At 38.6% G+C, this 12,159-nt stretch overlaps 1 protein-coding gene across 50 annotated transcripts in view; it reads left to right on the plus strand.

Annotated features, from left to right (window-relative positions):
- Nucleotides 1-12,159, plus strand: part of PPFIBP1 (PPFIA binding protein 1) — a 116,673-nt gene that overhangs the window by 84,897 nt on the left and 19,617 nt on the right. For 9 of the 50 annotated variants that reach the window (XM_083575016.1, XM_083575017.1, XM_083575023.1 and 6 more), the window contains 7 exons: nucleotides 2,871-2,932; nucleotides 3,297-3,381; nucleotides 5,136-5,293; nucleotides 7,200-7,309; nucleotides 7,780-7,833; nucleotides 10,615-10,672; nucleotides 11,424-11,453. In XM_083575016.1, the coding sequence (XP_083431142.1) occupies nucleotides 2,871-2,932; nucleotides 3,297-3,381; nucleotides 5,136-5,293; nucleotides 7,200-7,309; nucleotides 7,780-7,833; nucleotides 10,615-10,672; nucleotides 11,424-11,453 (557 nt within the window). Of the gene's footprint in view, nucleotides 1-929; nucleotides 963-2,870; nucleotides 2,933-3,296; nucleotides 3,382-5,135; nucleotides 5,294-7,199; nucleotides 7,310-7,779; nucleotides 7,834-7,978; nucleotides 8,030-10,614; nucleotides 10,673-11,420; nucleotides 11,454-12,159 lie in introns of all 50 variants that reach the window. The other 41 variants (XR_014539383.1, XM_083575011.1, XM_083574995.1 and 38 more) reach the window with 7 other exon arrangements.

The raw sequence follows: 12,159 nt of genomic DNA on the forward strand, positions 1-12,159 counted from the left end.
GCTGGCCACGTGACCCAGAAGTGTCTTCGGACGGCGCCGGCTCCCGGCCTCTTGAGCGAGATGAGCGCGCAACCCTAGAGTCGGTCACGACTGGCCCGTACGGGCAGGGATACCTTTACCTAGGATGTATTACTAGGAATAAAAGATATGTTGACATGTTGAGATTGGGATGAATTCCTTAATACAGTAAAATACAATCAAGAGAGAAAATAGAGCTTATTTATTTATTTTAAATAATGATGACTGTCCTATAATCATTGCTCTCAAAGTGATTTAAAGCAAAATAAAATACAGAATAACATATATCATAGACAACACAGCAGAGTTTTAAGAGTGAGCGGATAAAAATTAACATTCCTAAAATGCTCGCTGAAATAAAAATGTCTCACAGGGACACTGAAATCCATACAGCTTTGCCATCTGAGGATAAGTTATGTAAACAAATCCCAAGTTGAGCAGTTTTGAGAGATCCTGGGTATTATCGTGTGTCAGTGACAGATTCTAAAACAATATGTTTCAAAAATTAATTAACGGTGAGGCATGGATCTCATAAGTACATGGATGGGAGACCACTGGAATATAAGCATTCGAAAGGAAAGATGATTTGCAAATATAAAAAATAAATAAATAAAAAGATCACTTTAGTAATTATTATAAATAGTTTTATCTTGGCAAGTTCAAAATAGGGATGGGGATGTATGTTAAAATGTGCTGAATTCTTCCATCTGTGAAGAGATTTGTGCAATAAGATACAAAACCTAGAGTCACTTTTATGAAAATTGTAAGGGGATGCAGCTCAAACACTACTTTATTATATGAATCATGAATAAGAACTGTACTGTGTATTACTTTATTTTCATTACTGTTGAAATTGCTTTAATGCTTATAAACTCCATCTAACTTCAAATTCAATGGGTTTTCCTGCACAGATGAAAATTGTAAAAAGAAGCTCAAAGACAAAAGTAAGGTTTTTGGTGTCTTTCCACAAGAACTTACATTTGACACCCTTTTCCAGTACAGCTTTCTGCATGTGTCATATAAAACAATTTTAACAAAATGCTGTTAGCTTGCTTCATCTTCCATCCTCATTTTCAATGGAAATCAAAATGGAAAGAGTAAAATGAAATATTGCATTTTAAAACTTCCATTTTTTTGTTTCAAATTAGAAAGCATTTGATCCATTGATTTCTTGCTTAAGAAATAAACTAAATATTTAATAAACAACCTTCTATTTTAATCTATTTGCCAGGATTAATCTCAGCATAGGCTATATCTATATATTCTGTTCTCACAAGAACAATCTATTTTCTTTCTGGATTATTTTATATCTTTCTATTTTTGGTACCCTCTAAGAGGAAAAGCAATTGGGCCATAAGGCCACTCAGAATTAAGGATGCTGTGAAGAGACATTGGTTTCAGCAGGCTAACTTTGTGGGTTAGTTTCACACCTAATGCAGAACCATGATCTGGCATTGCATGCATGAACCCTGTGCTTGCGTGTTCCAGTGTGTTCTCTCACTACTGATTTAATGAAAAAACATCCAAACAGGGCAAACTATTCTTTGTGCAAACCATACTTTGAATGTCATTTGTGCACAAACTATAGCTTTTCTACTTTGCATGTAACTACAGCCTATGATTTGCTACTAAATTGGCAATGAGGAACTAAACTGGAGCACATAGAATAGAATCATAGAATTCTAGAGTTGGAAAGTACACCTCTTACACATGAGGTGGGAGGGAGAAGGGAGCACAGAACTTCTTCATGTCATACCAGACCATGGTTTGGTGTTGCGCCTGAGCCAAGTTGCAATTGGATTGTGACCATGAAATACAATGATATTCAGCTTTGCTCCACTGATACTTGAGTGTTTTTGGAGAGAACATAGGAAATTCTGAATGAATTGCAACTGACATAAGGGAAATAAGTTTTAACCCAGCTGATATTTGGTAGGAAATTAAAAGATTGTAAGGTTTTAATCAGGGAGTGATATGTAATACATTTTTCTAATTTATAACTCTGAATGGTATGAATGTTCATTGTTAATGAGGATAAAGGATGAAGCAGAGTTTATAATGAACTCAAGTTTTAACCTCTTTTTATATTTGTGCTGCAACTATACATTTTAGCATGACTTTTCATCACAGCAGATATATATATTCCATCCCATCATGATTCTCTCATTTTTACAACCATTCTTAGTTACGGCTAAGCATCACTATGCCATCAGTTTCTTTTATCATTACCATCAACGGCCTAATTCCATTGCTCTTGTTGAACTTATTGGTATCTCAAAGGAATGCTTGGCTGCTGGCACAATGAAATATTGTTGCATTTCATGTTATTATAATTGGTTTAATCTCTAAGAACTTGTTTATGACATTTAATAATTTAAGAGAGAGATCTAGGGCAAATATTGCATTGCATTTTTATAGAATTTTAGCATTGTAGTGCCTAAGAATAAGAAAGTATTTAGTCAGATCAGCCATGGTCATGTTGGGTGGCAGGCTACTGTCACCTGAGGCGCTTGAATATGGAGGGGGAAATGATTCGCTTTTCAAGGTTATGTTGCAAAGAGTGCGGAAACAATGTTTGTGTGCTTTAGACACTCTTAAAACATCATAGGTGTGTGAGATATGATGTTTACTGATCTTTGTGAAAAGTTATGAAGGTAAGTCACTTATAACTTGCTCCATAAGAACTGTGTTTGATTTGCTTTCTTCTTTTTGAAATGTTTAGATTGTTCTAACATGAAAAGGAAGTGATTGCTTCTGACACATTATAAACTTTAGAGTTTGCTTTTTAAAAATGGTTCTTTTTAGCTTTCTGCTTGCACTTCAGTTGACTTTTGGTTTTTTCTGTGTTTTAGATATTGAGGTGCAGAAAATGAAGAAAGCTGTAGAATCTCTAATGGCAGCAAATGAAGAAAAGGTACCGGAATGTTCTTTAGATTCATATTTGTTTATGCAGTTGAACTTGTGGCTTCTGCAGAGAATCAATAAGATGGGAGCACAAATTATGGCCCTTATTAAGGGGTAAGAATCAATATCAATTCCCCAAAATGAAAATGGCAAAGTTTAAGAGTGTAATACAACAAGTGGGACTTTGCTTGATTAGTGCGAGTGATTCTGAAGTATTCTTTGTCTAACACCTTGGATTTCTTAACTCACAATTCTCCATTGTTTGCCACCACCATTTTTATTTTTTGAAATTGTGTTATCCAGTGTTCCCTAGAAGTGCAGGGAAGCAAAAGACCAGTCTTAATTACAACAGATAAGAGTCTCTCTTTCTCCAGGATCGGAAGATTGAGGAGCTTCGACAGTCTCTCAATCGATATAAGAAAGTGCAGGACATGGTGATACTGGCTCAGGTCAAAAAAGGTACCTCAAGAGCTTTAACATGGGTCGTTTTACAATGTTTTACCATATGTTTGTTCTCCTTAACTGAATAACACCATTCTGTTTTCAATGAAATGGCCAAGTAACCTCTCAAGTTTAGGTTCTGTTTACATGCAGAAGACATAAATCATTCCTAAAAAGAACCGGTAGATCTGGATACTCAAGGATTCTTCAGTTGCCTGTTAGCATCTCAGGATAGTCATTCATTTGGGGCTAATGTTTTAATCTGAAAACACTAATGGCACATTTCATTGAAAATTAATTGGTAAAGTTCTGTTAATTGTAATGGGAAGACTAAGAACAGTGCTTAATTGCCTCTCCCATTTAAATACGACACTTTAAAATGCTTAACTTTTGTGTATGGTGCCTAAAGTGTTCTGTGGGTCTGGATGCCCTTCCTAGTCACAGCCACTTGTATTCAAAGCAATCACCTACTGTTATTACAGCTGGAGCAATCCACAACCTTTCAGTTTTGTAATCTGTATGACAAATACTGATTGGCAGAGTGGGGTTTACAAACTTTAATTTGGAAGTGAAGCAGCAGGATGAGATGCAGTTGGTTTTTGTGGGATTGAATGAGTTAGTTGAATGTCTTTTTTTCTTATTCAACTTCTTCAGTAATTGATTGCCATTCTCCATTTCCAATTAATTATTACCCTCGTCCATTTTCTGCAATGGGGATAGCTCAAATAGAGAAAGATAATGAGACCATGGTGTCTGACAGATGATTCAGCTGAAATGTTCAAACAAGGTTTTGAATTTGTGCTTTGACAAACGAACCCTCAACTTTTTAGGGAATCTCGTTAGGTAAAAGCAACTTAGGATATTACCAAAATGCAAAAATGTACATATAAAAGTTTTCAAATGTAAAATGTAAAACTTTACATGATGAAACCAAAGAATCATCACTTTCACTGTCTGCAGGCATTTTGTAGGGGATCATTAAGGCTGAACTGTAGATAAATTTATCCTTTGAGGTCTGAAATGGTTTGCAGCATTCCATACAGCCTTTTTCTGTGTGCTGCTTGCTTCATCATATCTTGGTCTCTGCTGTAGAATAGCAATCTCCTGCCTTTATTTCTTCCCTTGTCGTACGTGTTTCTTCCCCTAGTTCTTTCTGTTTGATATGGAATTAACTTGGTTGTGCTTTACAGTAGAAGCTTCTAGCAATCCCTTCCCATAGGCTTCTAGACCTGGGTCCATTATCACTTGCATGTGGTCTGGCACATTCTTGGAAACGGCAAATACATTCACATATGAAAGGCCTTCCAGGCTGAAATAATGTCATCTATATCAAAACAGGGAGTCTGTTGTTGATTTCTTCCCTTGAGCTAGTCTACCCAAGTGCAGTTAGGAAGACCACTGGCATGACCATTTCCCCTGATTGCCTCCATTTTAATCACACTTAGGCTGTACCTGCTCACCTGGAAGGTGAGCCCCATTCAACTCAAGCTGGAATTAGTTTTGAGTAGATATGTTTGCAGTTGCCTGTTAGGATCACAGCCTTTGTGTGTCAGCAGCTGCACAATTGCATTGTGTGTGCGGGTGCCCAAAGGAAGAAATCAATATATCATGCATCCCTTGGAATTGGATTTAGCTTTTAAGCACCGATGTATGTTCAGCAGTTGTTTTAGTTACAAAACCATAATCCCTAGACTAGAAGGTCAGCCTGAGTATTGCTAAGCCTGTGTTCAGAGTGAGAATATTCATATAGAATTTCTCTTCTGTGGTGTTAGGAAAGGATGATGAATGTGAGGAGTCTACAAACTCAGGATCTCTTTCAATGACTTTGTCAAATGAACAGATTCTAAACGAATCTGAGAAAAGTCCATCCCCTACACCAGGAGAAGGCTCTCCAAACTACGAAGAGTTTGGAACACAAACTCCTGAAAAGGTATTTCTTTAATATTTCTCTCCCTGCTTCTAGATTTGCTTTCTTGTAAACTTAATTGGTATCCCAGCTGTTGTTAGAAATTAAACTTTGTACTTGTAAAAGACTTAAATGTAAGGCTTAACTTAGTACAGTTTTCCTTGTTACATAGATTTATTTCCTTTCTGGGTCTTGTGATTTTGAGGTGAAACAGCTACATGATGATTTGTGGATTAAATTATTTTTATTGCTACGTTTAGTGACAGTGTAAGGTAAAGGGACCCCTGACCGTTAGGTCCAGTCGTGACTGACTCTGGGGTTGCTGCGCTCATCCAGCTTTACTGGCCGAGGGAGCCAGCGTACAGCTTCCGGGTCATGTGGCTAGCATGACTAAGCCGCTTCTGGCAAAACCAGAGCAGCACATGGAAACACCGTTTACCTTCCCACTGAAGCGGTACCTATTTATCTACTTGCACTTTGACGTGCTTTCGAACTGCTAGGTTGGCAGGAGCAGGGACCAAGCAACGGGAGCTCACCCCGTCGCGGGAATTTGAACCGCCAACCTTCTGATCGGCAAGTCCTAGGCTCTGTGGTTTAACCTACAGCGCCACCCGCATCCTGAACAAAGAGTAAACTGTGGATCAAATGTTCAGATTCCCCATCCCCCGCCATCTCCATTAACCACAATGAGGAAACTTGGGAAGGAAACTGGAGTGTGAGTGGGGATGGGGAAAGAGAGCAAATGATTCCACAGCCCTCTCCTGGTTTAGGAAGCCATGATTTATATTACGAAAGTGTCACATGACTTAAGGCTGCAATTCTCTGTGCACTTGACTAGGAGTAAGCGCCTTTGAACACAGTAGTGCAAAAATTGTATAGGATTGAATCTCATGAACCAATTTAGAGGAGGACTGCAATATTAAGTTGATGAATAACATTGATTAAAAAGGTACCTGGTTTATCACAAGGCAGATCTTTTTTAAGTGGTTGGTTAATTTTTAATACAAGTAGTTATTAAAATGGAAGTATCTGGGGCTGTCATAGTCATTCCTCCATCGCAGAAAAGACATTGCTAAGACAGAGGCTGCTGCAACATATGCATTCATCACCTAAAAACAAAAAAAGTGTATTAGTGGATTTTAAAAATTCATGTGCCAATTGATTTTTAAGAGGCTGCCTGCCTTACCTTAGCTATATTTGTTGTTGCTCATAAATAAAAGTTCATGTGTCACTTTTTGGGTCTAGAAGCCCCCCCCCCAGCACCCCACTGCCATGGCTCACATTAAAAAGAAAAGAGAAGGGACTTCTGACTTTGGTTTCTTAAATAGTAGCATTCTATGTTGCATGGCAAGCGCTCTTAAAAAGGTTTCCCCCCCTCAAAAGCAGTTTGTAGCATAACTTGGGGAAATTTCTTTAAATGGAGGATTTAAAATCTACCTTTTTGCTTTGTCTAATAGGACATGGCAAATGTTACAATAGAGTTAAGGAGGATTTGATCCTACCAAGTTTAAAGCATTTGCCTTGTAGACCGATGGGTGTTACGTCAGAATTATGTGCGAATGAAAAGGGGAGTGAGTATGTTACCAGAAGGCCCTTTGTTAAGATGAGTGCTCAGGTGATCTCAGAGTGCATTCTGGATGATGCAAAAGTGTTGTATGCCTTGTTTGTATTCTGCTTCGTGCAATAGGTGCCATTTCATGTTGGAGGTCTTGCTCCAGTTGTATTTTCCAAAGGATCTACGACTGTATAGATAAATTGGATATGAGGATCTATGACTATCAAGTGTAGGCTGTATGATGAACCTGAATGATAAAATGTGAAGGCTTCAAGCTGTTGAGCCTTGAGTGTATTGTGTGCCTGTTGTCAGTTAATTAATGTGTATCTCTGCTGCCTTCTCACGGGAGTGCTGATGTGCTTTCCCCCCTTGTAGAATTCACCACAGATCCATACTAGTGTCTTGCAAGTTCCCATTCCTTCTTTTTCACCAGCATCCAGACGTTCAACAGAATCAACCGATAAAGTTATTGCAAGTGATGCCAGGTATGGATACTTTACCTGAAAAAGAAAGAAAGCAAGCCACTTGTGGTGATAAAAATGTGCTGAATAATGACATAATGTCTGTTTGATAAAGCAGATTAAGGTCTACAGCTTCAGCAACAGTGTGGCGGTAGTGGTACGTTTTCCAAAAATGCAAGGTTGTTAAGACAATGAAATGGCAAAATGAAGTAAATTACGAACACATCTTACATGGGGATTTTGGTTCCAAGTGTTATGCGTATACATGAAAATCACATATACACAAACCCTTGGAGCTGTTCTGCAACTAGCAGCGGAGGGGGGGGGGAGAGAGAATCCCCAGCACTCCCAGAGCCTGCGCTCTGCACCAGCAAGCAAGAGGGGGAGCTTAAAAGCTATTTTTGTGCCCAGTAACCCAAGCAGACCCTTATTAGAGGGCATATTTTTAGTAGATCCCTTAAATTCACCATGTTCTAACTTGTTGTTTTTTACAGTGAAAAACACACACCAATGGCGTCTATGGAAACACAGCTAGGTGACACAAAATTGTAAGTATTTTGTAATTGTGCACAGGGATATTTTAAAAGCTGAGAACAATTTAATGTGATACCTTGTTTATATTGTTTCTTGCTTCCTTCCCTCACCCTGATGCTTGCTGTTTTAATCTACTTCAGTTTTCCATTTCTATTGCAGTATGAAGCGCCTTCAAACAAGCTATATAGCACCAGGAATTTACAGAATTTTGTAATATATTCCTAAAGTATATGTGGTTGCCTTTTGCACTAAGACAAAGGAGAGATTGGCTGGCATAGTGGACTGCTAGTATGCCCAAATTCTTAATCATTATCACCCATGCATAATTTAATGACTTAGTTAAATGCTTTGCTGAATTGGGGTGTACTTTTTTTATAACAGAATTTCTAACACAAAAGTTCTGCACTGACTACTTCAGTATAATATTCTTACTAGACTATCTTAGTAAAGAATCGGAGCAGAACTGGACAGTATGAGAAGAATATTGTACTGAACAATGTGTGCCTTTTGGCAGTTTGCGGTTAGTAAGTGGTACTTCAGTGGCATTTCGTGGTCTTTTATTTCCTTCAGAATGCATTTGACAGAGGCTGAAATCATAATAACTTGCTCTGGAGGGAAGTCTTAATGGTTACTAAATACAGCACTAAGGAGATGCGAAAGAGAGGGCTATGTTACTTGAAGGCCCCATCCCATGGAGGTGCATGAGGCCTGCTCAAGGGGGAATGGAGTTGTCTACATTATGGCCTGTGCAATTAGGCCTGAATTCTACCATCAATCCCTCAGATATGGAAATCAGCTGTGGGATTGGGTCTGCTTGTTCCCACACAAACAAGCACATTCATTCACCCCCTTTGTGTGATGAGCCAAATATAAGACTCTTTAACTACCATTTGAACCAGCCCTGGGTAATACAAGATTCCATTAACTGAAAGCAAACTGTTCTGAAAGGAGATTTTACTACAGCTTTAGTGTGATATCTGAATTGACAAATTGTAGTTACATCTCTGGAGGCCACCACCTCTACAGGCTGGAGTGCAGAACAGATGGAAACTAAAACCAGATGAGCAGTTCTGATTTTGAGCTGGCCGATATATTTGGAGGCCTGGTTATCACAAATCATGTTTGAATTGAGCTGGTGCTCTTGCAGAAAAGTTAAAATGGCCCACATCAGGATTAATCTAATTCTGCTGCTACATAATGAAGTGTGCACAATTACTCGGAAGCAAGTTGCACTATTTCCAGCAGGACTTGCTCCTAAATAGGTATGTGTAGGATTGTAGGTCTAAGTTACTTGGAAAGTGCACAAATATCATCGCAGTAGGGAGAAGAGAGGCTGAAAAAAGCAATTACATTAGCTGAGTACACAATTTTCTGGGTTTCAAGCATGTGTATTATACTTAGGTTGCAATTCTGAATACATTTCTTCAGCCTCTGTAATCAATGAAATGGTGGTTTACTTTTTGAATGACGCTATGGCTTCTAAAGTACATGAAATGCAGAACAGAAAAGCATGCTCATTGACCGCATGTCTGAAACATTGAACAGCTACAGTTTTGACATTCATACCCTCAATCTGAAAAATAGCATGCAATTTGATGTTTTGGGTGTATAAATTATCAGCATGTAGCTTGAAAAATGGGAAATTTATGTTGAATGCTGTGTGTGTGTGTGTGTGTGTGTGTGTGTGTGCATATCACTGCAAGTTAGTGTTGGGAAAGAAATTTGGTTCAGTGTGCATTTTAATGTACACCTACCTAATATACCCCACAGTCTACAACAATATGTGAATCAAAACCCAGCAGTCCTTTGGAATTCACACTTCCCTGAATTTTGCAATGCAGTTCTCAAACTGAAAATGTTTTTACAAAAACGCATATATTAAGGGGGAATGTGTATATTACTGAGAATTGCTTGCAAAAATGTGCACTGTATATTAGGCAAAATTACATACAAATTTATTAGGAAAGATGTTGATGAATTTTCATGTGAATTTCTTTATTTTGAACTGGAACTGAGGGTTTCTTAACCCTTCCCGTGCCTATTATCACCTTCAAAGGCTGCTCCCAGCCAGGTATATTTCAGTTTTGGGGGAAATGATTAAAATTGTCTTGGAGGGGTGCAGCATGCATCTTCAATAAATAATATGTGGGACTGGAAAACCAAATGTTTTCCTTGTCATGTATAGTTCAGCCCTTAATATCCTAATTTTTGCAGATGGATGGTAAGAAAGATAATAGGTCTATAGGTCTACTCAGTTCGTGCAAAAAATAAGATTTGAACCATGGTGTTTCTTGGTCTAGAAGTCAATTTCTGGTGTAATCTACTGGTAGTGGTCAATGAAATGGTATAGTCATTCCTTAGATCCCGAACATTCTGGAACTCTGACATTTTGGATCCTGGACGCTGCAAACCCGGAAGTGAGTGTTTCGGTTTTCGAACATTCTTTTGGAACCCAAACATTCAATGGAGCTTCCACAGCTTCTGATTGGCTGCAGGAGCTTTCTGCAGCCAATCAGAAGCCGCGATTTGGTTCTTGAACATTTTGGAAGTCCAACGGACTTCCAGAACGGATTCCATTCGACTTCCAAGGTATGACTGTATAACCATTCAGATTCATATATGTGTCACTATAGTTGAGAGGGAGACAAAATTTGCTTTAACTTGCCCTTTCTTCCCCCTTTCCTCTGTTTAAATAAAGTTGCATCTTGCTTTAACCTTTATTGTTATTAAAAGATTGTGTTCAGGATGCAAGATCAGTTACTTATTTTTCTTTTCTTCTTTTTCTGTGATTCTAGAACTTCAGCTCTGCAAAAATCCAGCAGTCTTGGAAACTTGAAGAAAGAAGTCTCTTATGTGCGTAGGCCTATGTCATTGTTTAAATTAACCGTTAGCTGTTTCTTAAAAATGCTGACCCAACTTGTAGGTTGTATTCAGCATAGCACTAAGCAAAATGTTCCATCAGTTCAAGAGTTTCTTTTTGTGCAGCTAATACTTCCCCCTTTTCCTCCCCACATATACTTCCCCCTATATCTGTTCTGACTCCACCCCCCCAACCTTTGGAGCAGATTTGGCGATGAGGTGGGGCACACAGGAAGGAGAAAGGGAAAACCTAATTGCACTGGTGCTAATCCTTGGACTAGCACAACTATTGAGTTGAATATCATCTGTCTTTCCCTCTCGTTCAGTTCTTTCCTCTGAGGTGTAGCTCACACATGATGATTGCAGTATATCAACTGATGACTTGCATATGTAAAACAAGCTCTTTTTGTCTGATCTCAAATCATGGGGAAAGAAACGGGGCTGTATGTTCCTTTGGATGTATATATCCATTTGTTCAATAAATCCTTATGACTTAGACTCTGTTCAAAGCTGTCTCAAAGAAAATATTATCTTACCCTTTTCTAATAATTGCAGTTCAGTTTTGTTCAAATAAGGAGTTTCTGAAACCTCTAAAATGCTTTTTATAGGCTGCCCTGTATGCAGCCAAATTAATACACTCTGGTAAATGTTGTAAGTAGACTAACATGTTTTAGTTGAAATTAATTGGATGTATTGAATCAAAGTTTATTTAAAGTGTTTAATGCTTCAAACTTTTCCCTAGCAGGACAAAGAGTCTGTGCAGAAGCAGGAAGAGGTAATGTTTCTCTGTGCTGTGTGTTGAAGAAGAAATTGCAGGCGCAATCCAGAGAACGTTGCACTCACCTAAGTCCCGATGAAGCAGATGGAATTAGATGCTCCTTAGATTATATCCTTGCTCATTTTCTTGGCTTGTTCATCAATATTAAGCCAGAGTTTCCCAGTTCTGGTGCAGTGGTCAATTTTGGCCTAATGTGAACCAGGATCTTCACACCAAAACTGTTGTTCTTTCACTGTTTCATATATTTTATGAAGCCTTGGGTGATGGAAAACAGTCATTGACTCCAAATTACTGTAGCATCCTGGTAGCACCTCCTCCCCTTTACCACAGTACCAGCATGCTGGTAAAAAGCACATGCTGAACCACCAGAGTATACAGCGCCTTCTTTCTTCAAGTTGTGTGTTTGTGCCTTCTGAACATACATAGAATGAGGGTGGGGGAGTGGAGATCTTAAGCCTAGTAGACCTATCTCTTACTCCTGTTTACTCTTTTTTTTAAAAGCAGGGACAGCTAACCTGTGGCCCTCGGATATCGCTAAACTACAGCTCCCATCACCCCTGAGCGTTGACCATTTTAGCTGGGGCTGATGGAAGTTGGAATCCAACAACAACTGCGGCTTAGCAACCCTCTTCTAAAGACTTACATTTTTATGAATCAATTTGCCTTTTAAAATTATTCAAAATAGTTTTTAACAGAAGATATC

The sequence above is a fragment of the Podarcis filfolensis genome, assembly GCF_964270895.1.
Source record: "Podarcis filfolensis genome assembly, chromosome: 10".
NCBI classification, from domain to species: domain Eukaryota; kingdom Metazoa; phylum Chordata; class Lepidosauria; order Squamata; family Lacertidae; genus Podarcis; species Podarcis filfolensis.